Genomic DNA, 26,763 nt, shown 5'->3' with positions numbered 1-26,763 from the left:
CCCTGCGGTAACTCCCAGCACACATTAGTTACTCGGATCAGGAGGGCAGCCTGCCTCCTGGTCACCCCTGACGCTGCCTGCCACCTTAGGTAAACAGAGTCATACAATCTATTCACCACAAGGAAGTGCAGAGGCTGTTCTGCTCTATTTGGCCAGCCAGCAGGCTCTGAACGTGAGCACACACGGTGCACTGATACCAACAGATGCCAACGCAGCATACTTAAATCCCAAAACAGGAGAGGACAGTCTGTAGAAAAACCTGAGTTTAGAAATCAAAGGAGAGCAAATGAATCACGTTTTTATTCACACCCCTTATTTAGCAGCAGGAGTTCAGATACAGCACCTTGAACAAGTTCAGTGTGCTGTCGGCATGACAGCAGTTTGCCCTCAGCTGTGTCAGAACAGGGCACAGCTTTGCTCAGTTTCCACAGCACCAGCTCTGGGGAGCAGGAAATCAAGTTTGGTTTTTGACCACAAACAGCTACATTCATTTCAGCAAATGTATACCTGGAATACCTCAGTATGATTTTGGAAACAAAATCATTCAGTCAAAAAGGCAAAATTACCATAAGAACACTATAAATTCAGAAAATTACAAGATTTATAAAATTTTTAGAATAAAAATCTGTCCTGTCAGGTATATACTGCATGTATTTAGCACTTTAGAATTAAAGGTCATTTCCGGGCATTATCATCACCCCATGTCACCACTCCACCCCTTGCAGTCAAGTACAGGTTAGCTGATCCCATGCTGGTGTGACCAATTCCTACTGAAGCTTTCATTCTTCATGGCTTTCACCAGCCAGTCCCTCTCGTTCTCCTCGTCAGAGTCACTCCCATCACTGGAACCAGCAGCCAGGAGACGAGAATAGTTAATTTTCTTCTGCTGTGGCAGTTTAGATTGGACGATCAAGAACAGGAAGAGCCACAGCACCAGGCACACGCAGCACGCCCGGTACAGAATGGGCACACCAAAGTGCTCCACCACAAATCCTCCTGCAAAACTGCCCAAGCTTGCTCCTCCACCATGGCAGAGGCCCTGGAAAGCAGCGTGCAGAGACCTCGCCGTGCCCGGCGTGGCTATGTCATCCACCGTCATGCTGACCACCCACCACAAAGCACCGCTGCTGAAGGCAGATAAAATCTGGATGAGGAGAACTGACCACACAGTCCACAAGAAGGAGTAGCACAGAAGCTGCGCTGCCAGGAGGCTGAGGCTGATTGCAACAATCGTGCTGCTTGAGAAAGTCCTCAGCAACTTCCCTTTGAACAAATAAAGCAACATCTCAGCAAGTAGCCCCACGGCCACAGAGAGCCCCATGTACAGCTCACTGCTGCCTCGGTCCTCCAGCTGCCAGAAGAGGAAGTCGCGCACGGCAGCACCAGCCACGCCGGTGAGGAGCACGGTGCTGGCGTACAGCATGGCCCGGCCATCGCCCCGCAGCAGCGCCAGCGCTTTGCCCATCTGGTTAACACCCTTGCTTTCATTGGGAAGGTGGATGGGAAAGAAGATGGTGACAAGCAGTGAGAGCGTTACCAGGAGAGCATAGCCATAGAAATGGACAGCGAGGCAGGTGATGGAACTGCTGAAGAAGCAATTCAGATGATCCACGACTACAGCAATGCTGCAGGCACCTACAGAGGCACCCAAGTAACTCCAAATCCAGAGCTTGCCATAACCGTCAGTTGCATCCACAAAGTCAAGGAACTCATAGAGACTCTCATCCACCATCCATTCGAGAGAAGTGGCCAACAGCTCCCAAAGCACCACACCACCCAGCACCATAAGGAAAACCTGGTGCTCTCTGTCCTGAAAGATGCTTTGCACTGCTTCGAAGCTGGTATCTTCAGAATCTTTTTGGTGGTCTGAAAGGTTTCCAGGCACATAAGCGTCTCCAGCAGCTGGAAGGGTTGTTTTAAACACAGGGAGCTTGTTCCTCTCGGGAGCAGAAAGCCTTTCCTCAGCATTTCCAGCAGGATCTCTCGCAGCAGAACCCGGAACGCTTGTCTCCTCCTCGAGCCCTCGCAGGGGAGGGCCGTTGGAACGCAGCATTCCCGGGTCGCGTGTCCCCCAGTTACCGGCCGTCACAGGGGCTGTCCCGCCGGAGGCACCACCCGAGCACCCGCTCGTCCCTGCGCCTCCCTGACCACCCCCTCCGCCTCGCTTCTCCAGCACATCCGCCAGGCCGGGCGGCCCCCGCGGGGCTGCGCTGCCCCCCGCTGCCGTCGCGCTCGCGGTTAAAGCGCCCGCAGAGGGTCCGGTCGCTGCCTTTGACACAGCTTTGGCGGCCGGAGCAGCGCTCGCGCGCAGCACTGCGGAGCGGCCCGGAGGGGGCCCCGCCTGCTGGGTGTCGTTACCGAGGCCGCCGGCGCCCGCGGGCGCGATGAGCGTGAGCAGCAGCCCGGCCCCCACCGAGCCCAGCGCGGCGCCGGCCGCCAGCAGCCGCCGCGTCCCGGCCGCGCGGGGGCAGCGGGCACGGAGCGGGGCGCAGAGCGCGGCCGCCAGGCGCTGCGCGCCGGCCGCCAGCCCGACCCGCGCCGCCGGCAGCCCCAGGTGCCGCAGGTAGAGCGTCAGGAAGGGCGCGGCGCAGGCCCGGCCCGCGGCCTGCAGCGCACGGAACAGGCCGCAGAGCGCCAGGGCTCGGCCCACGGCCCACGGCCCGCTCATGGCGCTGCCGAGGCACCTCCCGCCCGCAGCGGCCGCACCTGCCCCGGCCCGCCCCGTTGCCATGGGACCGGCCGGGGGGGGCAGCGCCGCCCGGCGGCTGCGGGGGAAACAGCGCCCGGCCCGGGGCACGGGGCCCCTGCGGGCGGGGCCGGCAGGGATGGCCCTGCTCGGTGCGGGTCCGGGCGGTGTCCGCTGCCGTTCCCCATGGGCAGGGGGAGGGGAAAGCTGAACTCTGGGAGCCGAATCCTCCCACACTGATCACAAAGCGACAGGAAACGCGTTCCCTTTCCCATAGAAGAGTAGAATCCCAGACTGGTTTGGGTGGGATTCCACTGGAGCAGCTTGCTCCAAGCCCCTGTGTCCAACCTGGCCTTGAGCACTGCCAGGGATGGGGCAGCCACAGCTTCTCTGGGCACCCTGTGCCAGCGCCTCAGCACCCTCACAGGGAAGAGCTTCTGCCTAAGAGCTCAGCTCAGTCTCCCCTTGGGCAGGTTAAAGCCATTCCCCCTTGTCCTGTCCCTACAGGCCCTTGTAAAGGGCTCTTTGGCCATGAAGTCTCTGTGTAACACAGTGTGTAGCCCCAAGGTGGGGAGAAGACATTAACCATAGAGGGCCAAATGACACTGATGTCTTTCTATTCCCACCAGCTTATTCCCCACCCACCCCCGGCCACACACAAATATAAAAACCAACCAAACAAAGTTTCTATTTGCTTAATATATTTTTTTAAAAATTGGCTTTAAAAGGATTGCACCTTCTGACACAGATCACCTCTGACACTGTACAAATAAGTTATAATCCATCTACATCATTTACAGCTGTACAGAGTAAACTCTGGACACCACAGACCACACTCCACCCAGTGCAGAGTCTCTTGGCTTTGCAAGCAATTGCCTTGTGTGCCAGGGTACAGGAACCCCCCAGTGAAGCCCCGAGGAGGCAGAGGTGTGAAGAGCCACTGGCCCTCCCTTGAGCTCTGTGTTACCCTATGCAGCAGCGCAGGAGGACAAGCAGGGGTTTCCTGACTCGTTCCTGAGCCTCCTGTTGAATTCCAGGTTCCTCCAGGACCGAAGCGTTCACTGCTCAGGTGTGGTGTTGGTGAGGATCAGCCGTGTCTGACTTGTGAGGTGAAGAACAATACTGAAAAACCGAATGCTGCTGCTGAGATCTTGCAGCCTTGTGACTCCTGGTGAAGAACATTAAGGCCTGAGGACCGTGCTTGGCTCAGCTGAGAGCAAGGGGCTACATCTGCCAGCATTTCAAGGCAGCTTCCTTAGGAAACAGTCGCGTTGCTGTTGCCCAACAGGATCTTTCAGCTGTTGGTGCTGGTTTACGATTAAATAGCTCTTGGGACATGGAGGCTTTTCACACTGCTGAATACCCCATCACATGCTGCCAGCTCTAGAGATGCTATGCCCCCACGAGTGTGTTTCAGTGGCTGTTTTGGACTGCATGGTACGTTCAAAGTGAGAGTGGATAAACCTTTAGCTTGGGAACAGGAAGCGATGATGCCTGCTGTGCCAGGTGGTAATGTGGACAGGAGCAGGAACACGGCAGCCGTGTGCTTGTTGGCAAAGAGAGGGAACAGGGAAATCTGAGGGCTTAGCCCTTTAAAGCCTTGTGCAGATGGCAAGAGACGCAAGAACTGGAAGATTTCCGTGGGACTCAACCAGCCAGGCCAGCCCAGAGGCTCGGAGCAGTTCTGCACAAGGGAAGCTGCTCTCTGGTGCCCCAGGCTGCAATACCTGCAGGGGAGCTCCTCGGTCTTGGTGTGACTCCAGAAACTGAAGTGACTTTCAGAGGTGCAGCTCCCCAGGGCTGGGCAGACCCGGCACAGAGAGGACAGGGAGTGGGTTTGTCCCCAGTTATCAGGGCTAACACAGGGGTGTGCCAGAGCCATCACAGCTGGGTCAGCATCACCCTGTAGCACAGGGACTCTCCGTCAGTGACAGCCAGGCGTGACTGGGGATAGCTGCTCTGCACATAGGCAAAGCTAAAGGACATTTTCATTGGGCTGCTGATCCAAGCAAGCACCCCTGAGTGAAGGCAACCCAGGTAACAAGTTATCTAGGAGCTGAGAGAATAGTGCTGTAGAAGGAACCCCCCAAATCCCTTCCCAATGTGGATTTAGTGAAGACTCCCTGGAGACACTCCAGAAACCACAGGTCACATTCAGAGAGTCAATACACACTGCATTTCTTCCATTCTTTCAGTCAGCCACAGAGTGGAATGCAGTCGGGGTCCTCCTGCACCATCATCCTTCACAGCGGCTTAGTCTGAGCCTGTCACTGCCCATCTGCAAACCAGGGGAGTGTTTGTACACCATGGCAGCAGCAAAGGAAAAGAACTAATAAGTCTTGCAGGCATCCTTTCCACCCATCAATCCCAGGGGCACTCTTCTACATCTCCTACCCGTACAACAGACATGGACCAGACTGCGACTGCATGGCAGACTGGGATGCAGAGGTACTGCCGGTTGACCTCACAGAGGAGATCTGCTGCTGGGGTTGTACGTGGTTGTTGCTGAGATGTACAACTGGAGGGTTGTAACCAGCGCTCAAGAGGCTCCAGAGCAGATGTGGAGAGGTTGTGTAGCGAAGCCACAGCGAAATCCCAGGTGGACTCACAGGTTCAGCTCAGACATCACAGAGCTGCTTCACTGTCTGCTCAATGATGGCTTCTTCTTCAGGCAGATCTATACCATTGACAGCCTATCCCACATCACTGCCCAGGCAGCCCAAGCTGTTCATGCCCTGTTCGTCACTGCCAAATATTGCACCAGAGTTCCCATTTCCCAGTTTCATTGTTTATATGGCGCCTTTGAACCAAAAGCAGGTTTTCCACTGGCTCCCATAGAAGCTGCATTAAACACAGGCTCTCCCACTTGTGGTCAGGCTTACAATGAGCTTTCCCAAATCAGTCAGGGGAGTAGTTGCTGATTTGCCCAAATACACCACCCTGTGCCAGAACAAAGAGTATGCTGTGCAGAACCCTGCACAACAGGCACTGATTCCCTGCCGGGCTGTGAGACATCACCATTGCAGGTGTTACTGACACGGACTGTGACCCACAGCACAGGCAGCACCCTCATCCCAGCTGTGCCTGCCCCAGACTCCCTGAAATGAAGCAGCTCAAAGGTTTTCCTTGTCTTGTGCAAAAGATTAAAACTCAGTTCTCCAGCCTCGCTCTGCCCCTTGGCAGGGGCTGTCAGCTCTGGTCATCGCTGCCATTCAGCAGGGCACAGCCCCATCCACCTCTGCTGTTGCAGCGTTTCGCACCATGACCACTGTAAAATCACTGCTGGTGGCTTTTAGTGTGTTTTCACCTTCCATCTCCTCTGTGATGAGCCAATGTCACATCTCTCACACCAGCTTTTCCTTCATTGGATGACGCCTGCAAATGTGTTGATAGGCAGCAGCAGAGATTTGGGCATGTATTTCACAAGCCCCACATCTTCCTTTTTGTGCAGGTTGTATTTCATTGTCCTTGTCTTTTGCAAGCAATAGCTGGGCTCTAGGCAAGGAGACACTTCCACGCTGCAACAGCACAAGAACGTAGTTACTGCATGTGCTAATCTGCCCTCTAGAGCCAGAGCCTGATCTCAGGCTGAACTTCAGCTCCCTCCACTGACTGCTGAGGGAAGATGCGCAGCTGCTTTGTCAACTGTTTTGACTGGAAAGACGAGCTGATGTTAGTGTTTGACCAGAAAACCAGTGTCCTTAGCCTGGCTCAGTTCCTTTCTCAGAAATTCACTTTACAGAATGTTCTATGTGGCCCGTGGACCCTGAACCACCAGTCTGCTCCCAAGACATCATATGTCGCTGCAATTACTACAGGCACATTGATTCCTGCTATTTTCACGAGGTTGAATTCTCTCCCCCTACTTTCATATGCTTGAGACACCCTGGTGAGGAATGCAGTCAGTGGAGAGAGCATCAGCTCCGTGGTATAATTCAGAAGACCCAAGATCTCACTTTGCCCCTGGAGGTACCTATCTTTCTACTGTCTTAATAACAGCACCTCACTTAAAATGTACGAATCATTTCAGTTCTCACAGCATCCCCCAAAATACAAAGGAAAGCCCCACTTTCCCTGGAGAAGCAATGTATTTGCCCATGGGTCTTTTGTTGTGTAGGAGGATCAGGACTAGGACTAGATGGGAAACAGCTCTGCCACCCTGGCAGCCCAGGCAGGGTCACGGCAATATGCGCAGAGCCTGGCACATGTGGCATTCTCACCTGATCACATTCCTGTAGGTTCTTCTGCTGTCCTTGTCCAGACACACGGTGAAGGGCCTCTGCTCTGTGCTCCTGATTTTGATATCGTGTGTTTTCAACCTGTTTGCCACAGCCTGGATTGAGAGAGGAGGAAGAGCCCAGTGAGTTTCTCACTTCCCTTCTCTTGGATGGGTGGTGTATGCACAACGGGTTTGAAAGGGACAAATGACGACATTTCTCTTTTTTAACCTCAGATGTGACACAAGGTGAATTGTTTTCCTGTAATTACAGCCCAGTCAAACATTGCCAGGGCAAACTTTCCAAACCGGCAATGCTTGCACAGGTTGCAAGGTTTGGGATGTCTGATGGGGGGCATGGTCTGCTCTCCAGAGCTGTGGTGTATCTTTGCAAGCCGCATGAACTGAAGTACATTGCTGTTTCCAAATGCCTGGTGAAAACAAGCACAAGTTGGTGCTGGCAAGCTAAAAATACCAGCTGAGAGACTGTAGGCTCCAAGGCCCAAACGACCAAGGTACAACAACATTTAATGCCACCTGAAGTGCAGCAATACATTCCCATGGGGCAGCATGTCCTCTGGGGTCTATTTGACCTCTCATGTACAACACAAAGGAGGGGAGCTCAAGCTGTCAGCCCCATCTCTGGCATATCCAGCTTTCTGATGGCTTGAATCAGATTCTTTGAAGTCCCTACTTCTTGTTTATGCTTTGTTCAAATATTCCTCCAACAGCCTCTGTTCTGGTGAGCTCTGTGGGAATGGACATATGGAATGTGGGGAGGGCGCTGCCGCTGCAGGTAAGGAGCTAACGGCGTGATCACAGAACTACAGCCCCTCTCTTGTACCCAAACAGCCACAGTGATGGGGGCTTTATTTCTCCACTTTGTCTCTGGGGTCAAATAAACCCCGCAGCAGCTCAGTCCTTCCGGGTGCCCTGAGGCAGGATTCAATGGGGTGCTGACCAGCAGGGACGGCATTTGGAGTGTTGGCTCAAAAATCTAGACTTTTCCATGGAAAGTAATGGCAAAACAATCTCTGAGCAGGGAGACCCCAAAGCCTTCTCCTCCCAGAGAGAGTTTCCACTTTCACCCTTGTTGTAAGGGATTCCCATCTGTTTTCTGTCCCCTCAAGGGCCATGAGCATCCACAGCTACTTACTGAGAACGATCGTCCTGACAAGTTGTTGATCCGAACAATTTCAGTGATGTTCACATTCAGACACACCAGGTCTGCAACAGAAGCAGTGTGTTAGCCTTAGACATGGAATGATCTCAGCTCAGCTTTGAGTGGGGCTGTTGCCAGATCCCACATTTGAGTGCACTGCCAGAGTCCATGGGATACAAAGGACAGCAGAAAAGGAGGATTCTAGCAAGCTCCATAGGTTAAAGGTTTGCATGGGATCATGCTCAGGGTGGAAACCTCAGAGGCTATGCTAATGGCAAGGTGAAAGAGGAAGGCTGCAGCAAGAGGAGATGCTGCCAAGCCTAGATTACAGTTCTGATGAACTGAACCCCACATTACATGGAGCCCCGGGCACATCATTCATCAGGAACAGCACAAAAACAGACTGTGGTGATGCTGACACATGCCCATCACCCGCCACAGCCCAGGCACAGTTGGCACCAAGTACCACGGTCAGATTTACTCTGTCAATCACCAGAAAACTCAGCAAACTCTCTTCACGTGGCTCCAAGCAGGAAGAACCCACCTTCAGCCTCTTCAGCAGGGATGGCTTTCATTACCAAACCTGTGGACCGCAGGGACATAGCGAGCTCCTTCACCCGATCGCTCAGCACAACCTGCAGGCAAGGCTCTGTTAGCTCACCCCAGCAGAGAGGGTGCAGGTTTTCCCACATGCAAGGTAAAGCAACAGGCTTTTAAAGTTCACCATGAGCTCTCTGTCCTCTCCCAGAGTGCAGTTCCAGAGAAAAGGAGGGACAGAGCACTCCTCCCAGGAGATCTGTGCCATGCTGGGTACCCCTGTGAGCAGGGACATTTTGGGCTGCTGAGAGCCCCATTTACCTTTTTGTACGTTACTGTGAGATCTAAGCCAGGGCCATCCAGGGTCGTTTTCTTCTTGGTCGTGCTTAACTCTGCAAGGAAGGAATTGGATTGAGATTTCGCTCATCCCACCTGTCTATGGTCAGCAGAGGGATCCTCCCATGGGACAAGTCACCCCCTCTGTCACACAGCAGTTGTGCTCTGCCACAGTGGCCCTTCTCTCCTTGCCTATGGAATGAGTCTCTGTGCACTCAACAGGTCCAGCCAAGATGGACTCACTCAAGGGTCTATGTCTATTAGCAATGGCAAACATCCATTGGATCAGACAGCAGGGTGCATGGGCAGAAGGGCAGGATGTGCCTTCTGTAAAGGTCCAGTCTTCAAGCACCCTTATCACTGGCAACTCAAGGAATCTGCATGTCAAATAGGGAAAACATCTGGCAAAAGGGATGGCTGTAAAGCCCTGCTTGTTTCCTCAACAGAAACATGGTACTGGTCCAGATTTGGAGGGTTCTGGAGCCAGGTAAAGGCACAGCTTGACTGCTGCAGGCTGAGGGACAGGCGAGCTGGAGCTGGGCAGGACCCCGCACGGGGTGGCAGCCGCAGGGCTCAGCTCAGGGGACACACGCACCTCTGTGGGAGATGCTGTCCTGGCCCTGGGTGCGCAGCTCCGTGAGGAACACGTCCTCGGCCGGCTCCTGCGCCGGGTCGTTGAAGAAAACCTGGAGGAGAGACATGAGCAGCTTGTCCCTGGCACCGCGGGCAGCGTCCCCTCCACTGGGTGTCACTGCACACACACGAGTCCCTTCCCAGCCACCCACCCACCGGCCACGGGGAGCCGCTTCCAGGCCCGCCTGCAGGTGCTGGCTGAGCTTCGAGGCACGTTATTTCTAACTGATGCACTTAAAACCAGCTGGCCTCTTCAGAGCTAGTCGTTATTTCCTTTTAATAGGCTTGTTTTGAGCAAAGCGTGAAGATGGACAGAAGGATTGATGCACCCTCAGCAAGTGTGATGATGACACCAAGCTGTGTGGTCCGGTTGATACGCTGGAGGGAAGGGATGCCATCCATAGGGACCTGGACACACTTGAGACATGGGGCAATGCCAGCCTCTTGAAGTTCAACCATGCAAAGTGCAAGGTCCTACAGCTTGGTCAGAGCAATCCCAGGCACAGCTACAGGTTGGGCAGAGAAGAGATTCAGAGCAGCCCTGCGGAGAACTTGGGGGTATTGGTGGATGAGAAAACGAACATGAGCCGGCTTCAGTGTGCGCTCGCAGCCCAGAAACCATCCATGTCCTGGGCTGCATCAAAAGGAGCGTGACCAGCAGGGCGAAGGAGGTGATCCTGCCCCTCCACTCTGCTCTCATGAGACCTCACCTGGGGCATTGTGTGCAGTTCTGGTGTCCTCAACATAAAAAGGACATGGAACTGTTGGGACAAGTCCAGAGGAGGCCACAAGGATGATCAGGGGACTGGAGCACCTCCAGTATGAAGATAGGCTGGGGAAGTTGGGGCTGTTCAGCCTGGAGAAGAGAAGCTGCGTGGAGACCTCATAGCAGCCTTCCAGTGTCTGAAGAGGGCCTATAGGGATGCTGGGGAGGGACTCTTCATCAGGGACTGTAGTGATAGGACAAGGGGTGATGGGTTCAAACTGAAACAGGGGAAGTTCAGGTTAGATCTAAGGCAGAAGCTCTTCCCTGTGAGGGTGCTGAGGCGCTGGCACAGGGTGCCCAGAGAAGCTGTGGCTGCCCCATCCCTGGCAGTGCTCAAGGCCAGGTTGGACAAAGCCTTGGGTGACATGGTTTAGTGGGAGGCATCTCTGCCCATGGCAGGGGATTGGGACTGGATGATCCTAAGGTCCTTTCTAACCCAAACTGTTCTATGATTCTATGATCCTATGAGGTATTGAAGAACCTCTCCTAAGCCTACATCCAGCTCCTGTGGGACTTGACCCCCAGTTCCAGGAAAATTCTCTTCAGCTAAAGAGGAACAGTGTGATCTTAGCCAAAAAGGCAGACTAGGCCCAGAGATCCCAGATGAAGCAGCATCACACCGTGTGTGACAACAGGGTAGGTTGGGTATCTCTATCTGAAAACCACATCTGGAGTCAGTTCCTCTTCCCCTGCTTGAGTCACCCAGCCTCTCGCTTGCTTTTGATTTTTGTCTTGGAGGAGAAATGAGTGAAATAAAAATTCACCAAAAAACCCCGTCTCCAACCACATGGGCTGCGGACCTGGTGGTCCAAGGGTTTACAAGCTCCATGTTATTAGATCAAGTCGTGGTAATGCTCTCCTAGTAGTTACCAAAGTCCTTGAGCTCTTTGCAAGCCACGTACCAGTTTGCTCATGCAATGGCTGCTCCTTTGCCACATAGGTTACCATATTGGCTACATGTAGACTAAAAGGATGTACGTGCATTAGTACCACCCTGAGCTTTGAAGGGGGAGAACTGCTGGGGGAGCAGAGGGAGCTGATGTTACGTGACCAAATGCAGCAGTTGTTTGCTCTCGTATCAAAGGCCAGGTCTCACTCTGATGCCATTTCACAGACAAGCTGGCAGAAAAGAAACTGGTGTTTCAGAAATCCCTGCAAGGGCCCTGCAAGGCACAGGAATGTTTTGGCAAAGCCACTAAGAAAACTCCTGTTTCCTCTCAGCATCCAAAGCAGCACAAGGAGTGAGAGCTGAGCAATCCCCAATCCAACAGAGCAGGAAATTTGGGCCCTTACATTTCAGGGCTCACTTTGCTGACCTGTGTGATCCTGAAACAGTCTTCCCAGGATCACTGATTGTCTGAGCGTGTACATTGATTCTGTACGTGATGTACATGAGCTACCTGTTGCTAGATGTACATGAGCCAGGCAAGGAGGGGACAGGTTAAGGAGCAGGAGATCCAGGCTCAGATGTGCTCTAAGCCACCAGACCCTGCTGATTTGGCACAGCTCTGCTAGCAGTGGGGCTCTACAAGCCCTGCAGGGCCACCTGAAGGCACAAGAGATGTGGCACCCACCTTCACAGAGTAGACCTGGAAGCAGACAGGCTGGATGCCCATGCGAACATAGTAAGCGATCACATCAGTGATGAACAGATCAGTCACAAGATGTTTGCTCGGTGAAGAAGGCTGTGGGGGACAAATCACATCATGGATCAGCCACAGTCATTTCTCAAAAACACTGCAACAAACCCTCACGCCTGCTTTGGTAAATGATGAGCAAGGAGCTGCTGTGCCATAAGTAGTCAAAGCGAATGGGAGCAGCGAAGGCTTGCACCCACCTACCAGCCCTTTCTGGAGGCTATCGGTGGTGGTTCAAACTGCTGGGAAATGAGAACTGGGGGATTTCAGCAAATGCCTCATTTACATTTTCTTTCTTGAAATCTGCCATTTCCTGTCCCTTGGCCAAAACCCCCCCCAGTGGGCCTTATGGGCTGGGGCAGTGCAGCCACATGCACCTCTGCTGCGGGGCCCTGGTGGAGGGAGCAAGCCCTTGTCTTGGGGCAAGGAGGAGCCGCAGGGCACAAGCTCATCCTCAGGGATGGCAGATGTGGTTGGGGGACGGGCTGGGCTGGGGAGCTGGGCAGGTTTCCCTCATACCATGGTGGCCAGCTTGGGAATCATGTGGCACAGAGTGTTGATGTTGCTCTCATACCACGGGTCGGCTCTGCCCAGGTATCCAGCCACCTCACAGAGCTCCTCTTGGCCAGAGGCAGCGTGGTCCTGTGGGAGAAACACACAGCTCAGGGTATGAGCATGGCTCAGAACACCAGGAGACGCAGAGAAGGCAGAGGGAGCTGGGGCATGAACAACTCCCACATCCCTCCCCCTTCCCTGCTTGGTCCAGAGAAGGCAACAAAACATTGCTTGCAGCACTCCCTTAGCAGGTGCTCAAGAACAAAACCTAAGTGAAGAATGAAAAGAGACATATCACTTTAATAATGGGTGTTTGTCAGAACTTACAGCCCGCTCCGGGCCAGCTTAAAATATTGTGTAACGTGCAACTGTTTGTTTACTGCTGTCATGAGGCTGCCAGAGGGGAAGTGTGCCCATGATAGACTGGAAGGTAATGACTTGTAGAACTAAAATGGGCCATGACCAAGCAGGCAAAGCTCTCAGTAAGGGTGACCACTTCCCCTAGGTGTCTGGGAGGTGAGAAAAGCATCACTCCTTTGCTAAAGCTCCCTCAATCCTCCTATAACTGGGCAATAGAAGCAAAACTGAATACCACTTCTAGGTTGTGCATTATCACCCGTCATGGTGATTGGAGCAACCTGAATGTCTCAGGCTGATGGATTCCTGACGGAGGTGTGCAAACTGAGCCGAGCCACCCTGTCTTGGCTCCCATCCTCTTTGTTCTAGGAACAAGGCATTAACGGATATGAATTTCCAGTAAATCCCCTCCTCTTCCTCCCAAACCACCGTCGGGTGTTGGCAACCAGCAGCAAAGCCCAGACCCACCGTAACATCCAAGGTGTTTGGCTGCCCCGTCACCACCGGGATGTAGTAGAACTGCAGGTTCAGCCTGGAAGTCAGGAAAACTCGCCGTGTCTCCCGCTTCCTTGGAGTGGAAAATAAGCAGCCGTGTCACAGGGGGAGGTGGAAGGAAGAACTTGGCTCTTGCCAAGGCTGGTCAGTGCCAGGAGACCGCAGCGGCTCTGTTACAGGAGCACATGCCCTGCTCGCACACCTCCTTTGCCCAGTGGCACAGGATGGCAGCAATGTCCCTGGGTTCCCAGTGTGAGCAAGGGGAGATGATGGGGGAAAGGGGCGTCTTGCACACAGGTTCTCAGCTGGGACCCATGGAACCCATGGCCAGCTCTGCTGCCTGCACCATGACCCAGACCTACCCCATGCTGCTCTCCTGGACCAGGTGAACCAGCTGGAAAAAGCCAGCTGGAAAACAGCTTTTCTTTAGGATCTTCCCCTTTTGTATAGGAAACATCTTGCCTCATTTATTGTTCATTTAACTCCTTCCATGGACTGAAGGGAAGAACCCACTGTGTGCATTATTTGGAGTAACAGAGCCAAATGATGCCATGCAGCCAGTGAGATCAGATGCATTTGAATCCTAGCATCATAGAATGGTTTGTGTTAGAAGGGACCTTAAAGCTCCCCCAGCTCCAACCCCTGCCACGCGCAGGGACCCCTTCCACTGGAGCAGCTTGCTCCAAGCCCCTGTGTCCAACCTGGCCTTGAGCACTGCCAGGGATGGGGCAGCCACAGCTTCTCTGGGCACCCTGTGCCAGCGCCTCAGCACCCTCACAGGGAAGAGCTTCTGCCTAAGAGCTCATCTCAGTCTCCCCTTGGGCAGGTTCAAGCCATTCCCCTTGGCCTGTCCCTACAGGCCCTTGTCCCAAGCCCCTCTCCAGGTTTCCTGCAGCACCTTTAGGCACTGGAGCTGCTCTAAGGTCTCCCCTTAAGAAGCCTTCTCTTCTCCAGGCTGAACAAGCCCAGCTCTCTCAGCCTGGCTTCATGCTTGGATGCAAAACACCGAGGTCCCATCCTGCCCCAGGTAATGCTGGAGCCCAACTCCATCCCCAGCCTTCTTGGCTACTTCAACCAGCTGAAGGCAAAGCCCCTGCTCTGTCCTCCCTTCCCCAAGCCCCCAGAGGCTGTGGCCGCTGCTTACCTCAAGGAGTGGTAGGCTTGGGCGAGGCGCCCCAGGATGCGGTCGTCGCCCAGCAGCAGGATGCGGGCAGTGTGCAGCCTCTGGAGCGGGGCTGCCGGCGCGGGGGGGCTGCCTGGTCTCCTCTGCAGCTTCGCGGGGGGCTTTGCGGCGGGGCCGTTGCAGCCGGCCTGCAGGAAGGCCACGCTCTCCAGCGGCGACGGCTTCTTCTTGATGCCGCCCTTCCTGTGGAGCCGGGAGAGCTCCGCTTCGCCGCTGCTGGGCGCCACGGGCTCCTCGCCCGCCGCGGGCAGGTCGCGCTCGATGCCGCTGTCAGTGGAGAGCACCGAGAAGCGGCTCTGCTCGCAGCACTCGCAGTCCGAAATGATGTCCTGGATCTCGAAGCTGTCCAGGTCCTGGCTGAGGCAGTCGGGCTCGCAGCTCTGCGACAGCGGGCGGATGAACAGCACCAGCTCCTTCCCTGCGGGCAGAACCGAGCGTGAGGAGCAAAATACAGCCGAGGGCAGGCTGAGCTCTAGTCCTGCCCCAGCTCCCCTCTTCTTACGCCAGTACCTCCCCTCCAAGAGGAGTCACTCAGTCTTGCCTCACATTGCACCACGAAGGGAGCTCAGTATCCCTCAGACTGGGAACTCTGGGCACATCCTGCTGCAGCCTGTTCCATGGGGGCTCCTTCCTCATCTCCCTCATCCCTTTTCCCCCCTTATCCCCTGATCTGACTCCAACAGCCCACAGGTCACCCCACAGTCAGCAGGAGTCTCCATGGCCTTGGCCTTTCAGCAAAGGTTATGAAACTCACTGCTCGAGAACCAGAACTAAATGAAATGTTTTGCACAGGCTTCCCAGCCTCAGGCACCACCCAAACCCCCCACAGCCCCCCAAGGGCACTCACAGAGCTGATCATCTTCAGTCCAGAGGTGAAAACTGATGTTGGGGTTGGGGAGAGGGGTACCCTGCATCCCTCCCAGGGGAGCATTGCCTGGGGGAGACAAGGACGTTGTAACACAGAAGCAGTTTTCCCACAGAGGTGCATGAACCCCACTGGTGCTGTGCTTCAGACCCCCACTGATGTAGCCCATGCTATCTCTTGGCAATCTCAGCTGAAATGGAAGGGAGCCCTCTGACCCCACCATTGCTGGTGATCTTTATCCCATTATGGCTCTGTGAGAAGCGGGGAGACAATTCAATAGCTCGCTGCCACCAAAGGAGATGTTCCTCCTACTCTCCCTCACACAAAGATGTGTGGGGAGCTGTGGTGGACTGGGATGTTTGTTATAGTCTGTGCAGCCCCTTTGGCACCTGGCTGGAACAGAACACTGCAAGGGGTGGAAGGAGGTGGCAGAACCACTGCCCACCACAGCAGTACAAGGAGGTCTCAAGGAGTGATGCACAGTGTCTCCTCAGCCAGGGCCACAGCAGAATGTGTCTTGCACCAGTAGAGCACTAGAAAGTCTGTCCACCCTTTGCAAACGGCAGACACTTGCATCTGGGCTCCAGGGCACCTGAATTAGCAGCAGCAATTGCCACAGACCCTTTCCTCAGGTGACAAGTCTGCCTTGCACTGCCATGTGCAGTTTGCCATCCTGGACATCAGGTCACTGCAAGGAGCCAGGCTGCAAGGACCTGATGCCAGTGATGGGAGTTGCTGAAGTGGAGGCAGAAGGGAGGTGGGGAAGGAGAGCCATAGGGAGGGCACAGCAGCAAGGTCCTGCCAGCTTGCTCGGCTTCCCGGTCCTCTGTGCATGGCTGGCTGGAGCTCACCTGCTTGTGAGGAGCCAAGGATGCTGTGGTGGATCTTCTCCAGCCTCGCTGCATGCTGCCCACGGTCAGTGCCAGCCTCGCTTCCTGCACACTCCACTGCCGCTACCACTTGCTGGAACCAGTGCTCCACATCGGTGCTGGGCATATCCTGTCATGAGGAGCAGCTCTTAAACACCCAGAGCCATGAAAAGAGATGATGCTGCACAGGCAGGGACACAGGATGGGGCAGAAAGAAAGCAAGAGAGTCCTGCCAAAATCAGTGTTTCACAGCAGAGGACACAGGTGTCCTCTTGCCCACAGGGAAGGCTGGAGGAGGAGAGGTGCTGGCTGTGCTATCTACTTGGAGCTATTTCTGGCAGGTTTCCAGCTGATGGGCATGAGCTGCAGCAGAGCTGGCAGCTCACACAACCCTCAGGAGATGGGGACAGTAGGCACACCAAGGTGTGTTGGAGTGGAAATCACCGACAGCCCCTGCAGAGCTGCCTTTTTCAAACAGACATTTGTCTTACTGTGACCCCACAGCTGCTTGAAGGAGGTTTTGGAGGAAACTGGTTGAAACGTGTCCACTGTGAGGTCCTGCAATGCCCAGCGGCTCAAGAAGGAGCAGGCATTTCACTGCAGAGCCCAGCTTTGCTGTGCAAAACTGAAGACAAAAACTGAAGATTCAGAACCTTTGGCTCCTCCTGCAGCAAGTCTTTTATATTTGAAGAAGTTCTCTAGTGTGCCACCAGCTCTGCTCATAGCCTTGCAGGTAACACTGGGGCTGCCGGGGCTGGAGACCAGCAGTGAGGACCCAGCAGAGCTTCTCCACTTGCTGTAGCATCTTCCCCTGCTCAGAGGTGCCCAGCAAGAGCAGGACTATTGGGAAACCACATGTGGTGCTGCGGCAGTGCCGCCCCTTACCTGGAGGCTCGCCTTCAAGCCGCTGACATCGCAGCCCTCTCCCAGGGCTGCCTGCATGGTGTGGATGATCACGTAGCACATGCATGCCCGCGGGCTCTGTGAGACCTGAGCTGCCTCCGTGTCGGTGACCAGTGCGTTGCAGATGGCTTCAGAGAGCAGCTCGGGATCAGCAAAGATGAAAATCCTGCGTGGGCAGGAGTGAGGGAAAAAGGGAGAAGGCTCAGGGGGACCTCAGAGCAGGCTTCTAATACCTAAAGGGCTACAGGAAACCTGGAGAGGGGCTTGGGACAAGGGCCTGTAGGGACAGGACAAGGGAATGGCTTGAACCTGCCCGAGGGGAGACTGAGATGAGCTCTTAGGCAGAAGCTCTTCCCTGTGAGGGTGCTGAGGCGCTGGCACAGGGTGCCCAGAGAAGCTGTGGCTGCCCCATCCCTGGCAGTGCTCAAGGCCAGGTTGGACACAGGGGCTTGGAGCAAGCTGCTCCAGTGGAAGGGGTCCCTGCCCGTGGCAGGGGCTGGAGCTGGAGGAGCTTTAAGGTCCCTTCCAACACAAACCAGTCTGGGATTCTGTGATTCTAAGATGAGGACTTCACATTACTGATATCAGAGCATATCCATTATCCCATGCAAAGAAAAACGGTTGCTGCTGATATTCCCCTTCTATGCCCTGTCTTCCCACCAAAGGAAGCTCCCTGCCTCCCAGGGCCACAGAAATAAATTGGAGTACATGGAAGGAATGCAAAGCCCATTTTGGCAAGGCACTTGATGCCACCAAATTGTTTCCCCCAGGAGCACAAACTGCCATGTGGGTTATGTCCAAATCTCCTGCTCCAATCAACATTAATTCAGAGCAGGAAAAGGCCAGATTTCACTGTGAGACTATAAAAGAAATTAAAGTAACAATACGTTGAAAGGGCTCTACTCACTTTTCCTGATAAGGATATGGGTCACTTTTGAGGCTTTGTTCGGAAATGACCATTCTCTGGTACAACATTCCTAGGAAATGCAAGAAGATAAACACGGAGTCAGAGCATGAGAAACGACAACACAACTCACTAGAGCTGCTCAGCACTACTCCTGCTTGTGGCTCTGCCAAGTTGGTGAACACTCACTGCAGTGAGACAGATGAAAAAGAACCAAGAATCAGGTCCGGAATTAAAAATAGTCAAGGACAAAGATAGACCATGTTACAGAAAAAGAAAACTCCTCCTATTCAGGGACTATTTCCTGTATTTCCCTTCCTTTGTTTAGTGGATTATGAGCTTGGGAGCAGAGTCGGAAGCAGGAGGAAGAGCCCTGCTCCCAGCCTCCTTGCCCAGAGCCATGTCAGGAGACAGCGTTTGGTGGATATGAAGAGCACAACATGCTTCTGAATCAAGAGAGATGTGCTTTGCCCTCACCCAGCTCTTGGGTGGGGAAGATACATCCACCCCACATTGCAATCATCTCATGAACCTTGTTGTGAACCCTGCTGGACATCCGCATCTCCCCAGACTGAATCCTTCTTTCACCAGGAGTTGGGTGAGTTAAAGGTGGACCTGGAGCTCCAGACAACGCAGTACTGGGCAAGAATGGTTGGAGTGATGCTGATGAGCTGAGACTACCAAGAATGGCACTTTCTCTCTAATGTCCCACCAGGTCTCCCATATTCTCCCTCCACATCACAAGCTATCTGCACCTTGCCCTGTTTTACAGGATTGCTTTTAAAGACTCTTATTGGAGAAGCATTTTAACAAGCATCACAGAGAAAAATGAAACTAGAGCTGTCCTCTGGCTTCCTTCCTAATATGGGTGGTTCTCTGCAGAAGCTGATGATGTTTAAGTGTCTAAAACCTGATGCATGGGTAGTGGAGGGAGAGCCCATGCCCCTCAGCCTGCAACTAAGTCTTGGCAATTTCACTTTGGTAAAGGAGACCTCTACAAAATGTACTGAGAGGTCCATGCTGGAGCATAAGAAACCTTTCCTCACATAGACAATGTATGCATACCTGGCGTGAGACGGTATGGACTTGATTCTGGTGGTGCCTACACCAACAGCAGGAGGGCCCCCAGCATTTTCTGCTATTAACTAAGGCTCAACAGCCTGAAATCAGGAGAGGGGAACCCTCCATCCAAACGCACCCTTAACACTCGCAAGCATTTGTCCACCCCCTGCAGAAATCCCTGCCATGGCTCCCTGCATTAGGCAAAGGCCAACTGAGGGATGGAAATCCCCCCAAGATCTCACTACCATTGCCTCCAGGATCCAAGCCATTCACTGTGCCATGCATGGGCAGAGGAGAGAGCCCTCGTACCTGGTGCTGTCCTTTCCATCTTCAGCCTGACAGCATAGTCCAAGCCAATGGTGCAGAAAGGCTTGGGCAGGGTGAGCAGCTTCTTGCAGAAATCATACACTCTGCCGCAGAGCTCGTCGGAGATGCAGGGAGCCTGGAGTGAGAAAGGGGCAGGCAAGGAGATGCCACAGGCAGTGATCCCTCAGGGTGCTCTCCCCACGGCACACCCCAGGGTGGGAAGGCACAGAGCTACACCAAGCTCAACATGGATTTAAATACAATAGAAGAAGCAGAATCAGGCCCAGCAATGGTTTGGAAACTTCCAGCAGTACCCACTGAAGGGCAGGGAGCACGTTTTTGCCAGGCTGTGGCTTCCTGCACCATCAGGCATCTGAAGAGCTCCAGAGGAGGGGATGAGCTCAAGGGCCTGTCACTTCCACAGAGCTCACAGTGCCTCAGCCACCAAACAGCACACTGCAAAATGCACATTTGAGTCCACCTGCGGTAGTCCCAGGGCTTTGCTGGGTGAGTACTGGGATATCTCAGCACAGGAATAGGTGCTGAGTGGCCTCAGGTGGCCCCTCCTGTGGTCTCTGATTTCCCTGGATCTTGCCCAGTGAAGCCCCACAAGTAACTCACCTTGATCAAGGCGTACATCAGCGTGTGCAGCAGGGGGATGATGTAATGCCTGAAGTCACCTCGCTCTGCCTGTGGGACCAAAAGGAACCATCAGCACCGCACAGGGTGCTGGCTTCTGTCTGTGCAGCCACTCTGATGCCCTGGCTTAGGGGTGACGCTCCCTGTGTCAAGGTGAGGTTTGGGATCCCTGACAGGCCATGGGTGGGCAGGATGTCCCTGGAGCAGTAGGTCCTGCATGGTGGGCATCCCATAGAGCCAAGCCTGGGGAGGGGTGTAGGGGAATGAACCACAGGGCTGGAGGCTGCTGTAGGGACGTGGAGCCCCAGGATCTGCTGCCAGAGCATGGTTTGCCCATGCAGCAGCCACGGTGGGAGAGAACCAGCAGAAGTTTCTAATTGAGCTCACTGAGGAGCTCCTTTCTGTTGCAAAAATTCATGTGGAAATACAAAACCCCTAGGAAAAGCCTGTTTTACATTTGCTGGGTGTGGGACCAGAGTAAACAGGGAGGAGAGATGCTCTTGCATCCCCATCTTGGCCCATGGGAAGCCAGATGGATGCTCTAGCTGACACGGGTCCAGCCCCTCCCTGCAGCCTGGTCTGGCTCTAACAGCAGCTCCAACAACAGGAATGCCCCTGGATAAAAGTGGGGAAGATATTTTCACCTCAAAGATATTTCCAGCACCTTCCTTTAGGGCTGCTGTGCTGATGAATCCCAGTTGAATGGAACTGATGGCAGCAAAGCTTTAGAAATCATCAGTAACATGAATAACTGAATTCCTGAGACCAGCTCATATTTGCCCATGGCCCTGGTGGAACTAAAGCATGAGGAATAACTACAGGATGTTCACAGTGCTTCGATGTGTGCACAAGGACCTGTGCTGTGCTGACACCTTGGCTCAAGAGTGTGATATGGGTGTTGATGGAGGGAGGTGACAGGGTCTGCAGAGGCACTGAGCAGCATCCAGAGACATGGGAGCTGAGGGATGCTGAGCAGGGCAGCTCCATCCTTCCAGCTCAAAGGGAGAACTAGCAAAGATGTGGAGCAGATGGTACTGGGAGGTTCTGCACACAGGATGGGTGGCAGGGGCTCATCACCAGCATGGGGAGGAGGAGGAGGAGTGGGGACAAGGGATTTTCCTCTCTGCATCGGAACGAGAAGGCGCTGGGTAAAGTGAAACAGGCTCATCAGAAAGAAAAGGTGTTACTTCTACACATGACACCTCCCCAAACCACAGACCAGGCCCTGCCAGGATGCTGTGAGCGCTGGTTTCCATGAGACCAGAACATGACAAGAGAAGTCAATGAAACAAAGAACCCATCACAAGTTTTCCAGCAGCTGCTCTCAGGACAGGACCTGCACTGAGGGGCTCTGCTCTGACACGATCTGGGGTGGAAATGAGTGAAGCATTGACAGGTGACAGGCGGGATACACCCGTCCCAGAGAAGAAAAAGGGTTTTGGGGCAGGAGTTAGCAGGGCTTATTGACAGGGCTTTAAACTAGTTAGGAAGGGGGGAGGGGATTTAACTGGGCCTGTTGGGGACAAGCCCAAGAGGAACATGCTAGGGATTGAAGGATGGCGGGCTAAGGAGGACTATCAATCTCTTGTTTCACTTGTGGGAAAGGATAGCTCTTTAGACCCTGTCCCGCAGGGGAAAAAGGGTACTAGGACTGGCTCCCTGAAATGCCTGTACACCAATGCACGCAGCATGGGGAATAAACAGGAGGAGTTAGAAGTCTGTGTGCGGGCTAAAGGTTATGATCTAGTGGTGATTACAGAGACATGGTGGGACAGTTCACATGACTGGAATGTGGTCATGGATGGCTATGTCCTTTTTAGGAAAGATAGGTCAGCGAAGCGAGGTGGTGGAGTTGCTCTTTACGTGAGAGAGCAACTAGAATGTATTGAGTTCTGTCCGGGGTCGGATGAGGAGCAAGTGGAATGTCTGTGGGTACGAATCAAGGGGCTGACTGGCACGGGTGATACAGTTGTGGGGGTCTATTACAGACCTCCTGATCAGGACGAAGGAGTTGATGAGGCTTTCTACAGGCAACTGGAAGTAGCCTCGCGACTACATGCCTTAGTCGTCGTGGGGGACTTTAATTACCCCGATATTTGCTGGAAGACTCACACAGCCAGTCATTCACAGTCTAGGAGGTTCCTCGAGTGCATTGATGATAATTTCTTAATGCAAATGGTGGACGTACCAACTAGGGGAGCAGCGCTGCTAGATTTAGTACTCGCCAACAAGGAGGGTTTGGTTGAAGTGGTGACGGTCAATGGCAGCCTTGGCTGCAGTGACCATGAGATGGTGGAGTTTAGGATCCTGTGTGGGAGGAATAGAATACCTAGCAAAGCCACAGTTCTGGATTTCCGAAGGGCCAACTTTGGCCTCTTCAGTCAACTGCTAAGGGAAGTCTCATGGGAAAGTGTACTAGGCGGTAAAGGGGCTCAAGATAGTTGGTTAGCATTCAAGGACCGCTTCTTCCAAGCTCAGGATCGGAGCGTCCCAATGAGTAGGAAGTCAAGTAAGGGATCTAGGAGACCGGCGTGGTTAAACAAGGAGCTGCTGGGCAAACTCAAGTGGAAAAGGAGAATCTATGGATTATGGAAGGAGGGGCTGGCCGCTTGGGAGGAATATAGGACAGTTGTTAGAGGATGTAGGGAGGCAATTAGGACAGCTAAGGCCTCCTTGGAACTCAATCTTGCTAGTCGGGTTAAAGACAATAGAAAGGGCTTCTTCAAATACATAGCAAATAAAACTAAAACAAGAGGCAATATAGGCCCACTGCTGAACGAAGTGGGTACCCTGGAGACAGAGGATATAAAGAAGGCAGAGGTGCTGAATGCCTTCTTTGCCTCTGTCTTTACTCCTGCAGACTCTCCCCGAGGGCCCCGGATTTCTATAGCCCCAGAAGGAGTCAGGACAAAGGAGGAGTTTGCTTTGGTAGATGAGGATTGGGTTAGGGATCAGCTATGCAAACTGGACATCTGTAAATCGATGGGTCCGGATGGAATGCACCCACGGGTGCTGAGGGAGCTGGCGGAGGTCATTGCTAGGCCACTTTCCATCATCTTTGGTAAGTCGTGGGAAATGGGCGAGGTGCCTGAGGATTGGCGGATGGCAAAGGTCACACCAATCTATAAGAAGGGCAAGAAGGAGGACCCGGGTAATTATAGACCGGTCAGCCTTACCTCCATCCCTGGAAAGATGATGGAACAACTTATTCTTGACTCCATCACTAGGCATATCAAGGATGAGGGGGTCATTAAGAACAGCCAACATGGTTTTATGAGGGGGAAGTCATGTATGACCAACCTTATAGCCTTCTATGAGGAAGTGACTAGGTGGAGGGATGATGGTAGAGCGGTAGATGTAGTTTTTCTTGATTTCAGTAAGGCATTTGATACTGTCTCCCACAGCATCCTCATAGATAAGCTAAAGAAGTGTGGGTTTGACGATCAAGTAGTGAGGTGGATCGAGAACTGGTTGAAAGGAAGAAGGCAGAGAGTTGTGGTCAATGGCGCAGAATCTAGCTGGAGGTCTGTGACTAGTGGAGTTCCTCAGGGGTCGGTGCTGGGACCGGTGCTGTTTAATATTTTCATCAATGACCTGGATGAGGGAACTGAGTGCACCCTCAGCAAGTTTGCTGATGACACAAAACTGGGAGGAGTGGCTGACACACCAGAGGACTGTGCTGCCATTCAGCGAGACCTGGACAGGCTGGAGAGTTGGGCGGGGAGAAACTTGATGAAATTTAACAAGGGCAAGTGTAGAGTCTTGCATCTGGGGAAGAACAACCCCATGTACCAGTACAGGTTGGGGGTTGACCTGCTGGAAAGTAGTGAACGGGAAAGGGACCTGGGGGTCCTGGTGGATAGGAGGATGACCATGAGCCAGCAATGTGCTCTTGTGGCCAAGAAGGCAAATGGCATCTTAGGGTGCATTAGAAAGGGAGTGGTTAGTAGGTCAAGAGAGGTTCTCCTCCTCCTCTACTCAGCCTTGGTGAGGCCGCATCTGGAATATTGCGTCCAGTTCTGGGCCCCTCTGTTCAAGAAGGACAGGGAATTGCTTGAAGGAGTCCAGCGCAGAGCCACAAAGATGATTAAGGGAGTGGAACATCTCCCTTATGAGGAGAGGCTGAGGGAGCTGGGTCTCTTTAGCTTGCAAAAGAGGAGACTGAGGGGTGACCTCATCAATGTTTACAAATATGTAAAGGGTAGGTGTCAGGATGATGGAGCTAGGCTTTTTTCAGTGATATCCAGTGATAGGACAAGGGGCAATGGGTGTAAACTGGAACATAGGAAGTTCCACGTTAACATCAGGAAGAACTTCTTTACTGTAAGAGTGACAGAGCACTGGAACAGGTTGCCCAGGGGAGTTGTGGAGTCTCCTACACTGGAGATATTCAAGGCCCGCCTGGACAAGTTCCTGTGTGATGTACTGTAGGTTACCCTGCTCTTGCAGGGGGGTTGGACTAGATGATCTTTTTAGGTCCCTTCCAACCCTTGGGATTCTGTGATTCTGTGAAGCAGAGCAGAAACTTCTGCTCTGCTTGTCCTGCAGCTGGCAGGGGGAGGGGGAGGGAGATCTGGGGGGGTCAGAAGAGTTTCTCGCTCTGCTCTTTACAAACTCAAAGGCTGTTGTCTGCCTCTGCAGCATTGAGGAGCGTGGGGAGGTTCCCTGCTCTGCACACAGCTCACTGTCACTGCTGGGGCAATCTCCGGTCCCTGCAGCCATCAGCTGGGCCAAGCTCCAGCTCTGCCCTGTTGTCCCATGGTGTGTTTCACTCTGTGCTATGAACCCCAGTCCCCAGCCAGGCTCAAGACCCCTAACAGCATCTGTCTGAAGTGAAGTTGAGGCCCCATCCTCTGCTCCCCCAGGCACTGCAGAGGGGCATGTGCCATGGATGGGGCTGATCCTGGCTCTCCAGGGATGTCTGTGAGGCAACACTCACCCTTTCCAGCTCCTTCACCAGGATCCTGACCAGGACAGAGCTGTTACTGGGGTTCTGGTCTATTTTCTTATGCAGGGTCCATCGCAGCATCCCTGAGGAGTGAAAGCCAAGGAAGGTGTCAGATGCAGAGCAGTGACGGCTCAGGGGCAGTGTTGCACTGAGGAACCAGCAGACCTGGGCACTGCTGCTGCAGAAGTCACCCACTGAGGTGCTACACTGACAGCACCATCAGAGCTAAACAAGGCTTTGCTGCCCTCTGCTTCAGTCACTGGCCCTCTGCAAGGGACAAGTCATGTCGCTGCCCTGATTCTGGATGCAGCATTGATGTATCGCACCTCTAACACTGGGAAACCTCTGGAAAAATGACTCAGAGATCCCAGGACTGGCGGGAAGGGCTGTAAAAACAAGGCAGGGCAATGGATGTGAGGTTCTGCTCGCTGTTCCTTATGTTGCTCTGCCTGTTTTCACTGCCTGCCCCAAGGAATTTGGGTTCCTCTGGCCCCAGCACAAAGTACTTGAATGCTGGCTGCCAATAGTTCACACTCAGAGCAAGGACCACAAAGCACCTCACTCCTGAGGATGTCAAGGCTCATTCCAGACAAAACTGAATTTAATGAACTGTAAAATATCCCATGCACTCCAAGTGAAATCAGTTCTTCAAAATGAATTAATTTCCTGAGGCTGCAGCAGTCCAGCTGCCAGGTCAGCATGGGTTTTCTTCTCCAAAACCATAGCACGGGCATTTCAATTGACACTTTAGGAGGAGCTGAGCAGCATGTGGCAAAGCAATATCACGAAGGGAGAGACAGGGAGACTCCCAACTCAAGAGGTGTTAAACGAGTTGGACAGGTCTGTGTGGGAGCAGCATCACAGACTCTGGCACTGGATGTCATCCCGCCTCAGTGCTGGGCCTGCTGGGCAAGTGAAGGGTATCAAGGATGTAAGAGACACGCAGAGGAGGGATGGAAGCTGCTGAGGGGCAGCCAGCTCCAAGAGCAGGTTGGAAAGGGCAGGCCAGCACCATGGCGGTGAGGCCACCCCGTGTCCCCCCACCCCGGGGAGCGATGTGGGTTTGGGGCCAAGCAGTGCCCCAGCGAGGCGGGCGCTGACCCCGGGGCGCTCCTACCTCGGTCGCACTGGCAGGCGGGGTGGTGCCCATCCAGCTCTCGCAGCAGCGTGCGGACGCGGCGCAGGATGTCCGACTCCACCTCTGCGGGGACAAAGAGGACGTGAGGCTGCGCCCGGGGGCAGCCCGGAGGAGGAGGCTGGGCTCGGGTGCGTACAGGGGCTGCGCCCTCAGCGCATCCCTCAGGGTGGCGGCCGCAGCAGGTTTCGAGCCTGGAGGAGCCTCCATGGAATAGGAGCTGGGAGCAAGTGCCACCCTGTGGGTTGGCAGCCCCTACAGCCACCCCGGAGAGCAAAGTGCTCCTGCAGGGACATAGTGGTGTAGCTCTGCAGAGCATTGCTCATACATAAGCTCTCCCCTTGTTTGATAAAGAAATTACACATTAAATATAGAAACTAACAAAAATAAATCACAGTGCAGCACCATCAATCACAGAATCAACCAGGTTGGAAAAGCCCTTTAAGCGCATCCAGTCCAACCATTGCCCAGCACTGCCAAGGCCACCCCTGACCCCTGGCACTGAGGCCTCGTCTCCACGGTGTGTGAACACTTGCAGGGCCAGTACCTGCAGCCCTGCCCTGGGCAGC

At 53.8% G+C, this 26,763-nt stretch overlaps 2 protein-coding genes across 4 annotated transcripts in view; both read right to left on the bottom strand.

Annotated features, from left to right (window-relative positions):
* Positions 1-277: 277 nt before the first annotated feature.
* MFSD6L (major facilitator superfamily domain containing 6 like) lies at positions 278-2,707 on the bottom strand. Its single transcript, XM_065693294.1, has one exon. The coding sequence runs from the start codon at positions 2,666-2,668 to the stop codon at positions 737-739; it is 1,932 nt and encodes a 643-aa protein (XP_065549366.1). The 5' UTR covers positions 2,669-2,707; the 3' UTR covers positions 278-736.
* A 663-nt stretch (positions 2,708-3,370) lies between these two features.
* PIK3R6 (phosphoinositide-3-kinase regulatory subunit 6) overlaps positions 3,371-26,763 on the bottom strand; it is a 38,788-nt gene continuing 15,395 nt past the window's right edge. For all 3 annotated transcript variants that reach the window (XM_065693291.1, XM_065693293.1, XM_065693292.1), the window contains 18 exons: positions 26,177-26,260; positions 25,051-25,142; positions 20,094-20,162; positions 19,476-19,608; positions 18,108-18,177; positions 17,183-17,366; positions 16,280-16,427; positions 15,411-15,497; positions 14,525-14,981; positions 13,354-13,453; positions 12,493-12,615; positions 11,911-12,021; positions 9,533-9,623; positions 8,923-8,993; positions 8,609-8,699; positions 8,059-8,129; positions 6,907-7,019; positions 3,371-6,204 (listed from right to left, as the gene is read on the bottom strand). In XM_065693291.1, the coding sequence (XP_065549363.1) occupies positions 6,048-6,204; positions 6,907-7,019; positions 8,059-8,129; positions 8,609-8,699; positions 8,923-8,993; positions 9,533-9,623; positions 11,911-12,021; positions 12,493-12,615; positions 13,354-13,453; positions 14,525-14,981; positions 15,411-15,497; positions 16,280-16,427; positions 17,183-17,366; positions 18,108-18,177; positions 19,476-19,608; positions 20,094-20,162; positions 25,051-25,142; positions 26,177-26,260 (2,252 nt within the window). In that variant the 3' untranslated portion in view covers positions 3,371-6,047. The remainder of the gene's footprint in view (positions 6,205-6,906; positions 7,020-8,058; positions 8,130-8,608; positions 8,700-8,922; positions 8,994-9,532; positions 9,624-11,910; positions 12,022-12,492; positions 12,616-13,353; positions 13,454-14,524; positions 14,982-15,410; positions 15,498-16,279; positions 16,428-17,182; positions 17,367-18,107; positions 18,178-19,475; positions 19,609-20,093; positions 20,163-25,050; positions 25,143-26,176; positions 26,261-26,763) is intronic.

The sequence above is a fragment of the Lathamus discolor genome, chromosome 13, assembly GCF_037157495.1.
Source record: "Lathamus discolor isolate bLatDis1 chromosome 13, bLatDis1.hap1, whole genome shotgun sequence".
Taxonomy (NCBI): domain Eukaryota; kingdom Metazoa; phylum Chordata; class Aves; order Psittaciformes; family Psittacidae; genus Lathamus; species Lathamus discolor.
This window is presented reverse-complemented; position numbering and strand designations above follow the sequence as displayed.

Coding starts and splice junctions, on each gene's coding strand:
- MFSD6L (XM_065693294.1), bottom strand. CDS start 2,668: ATGAGCGGGCCGTGGGCCGTGGGCCGAGCCCTGGCGCTCTGCGGCCTG.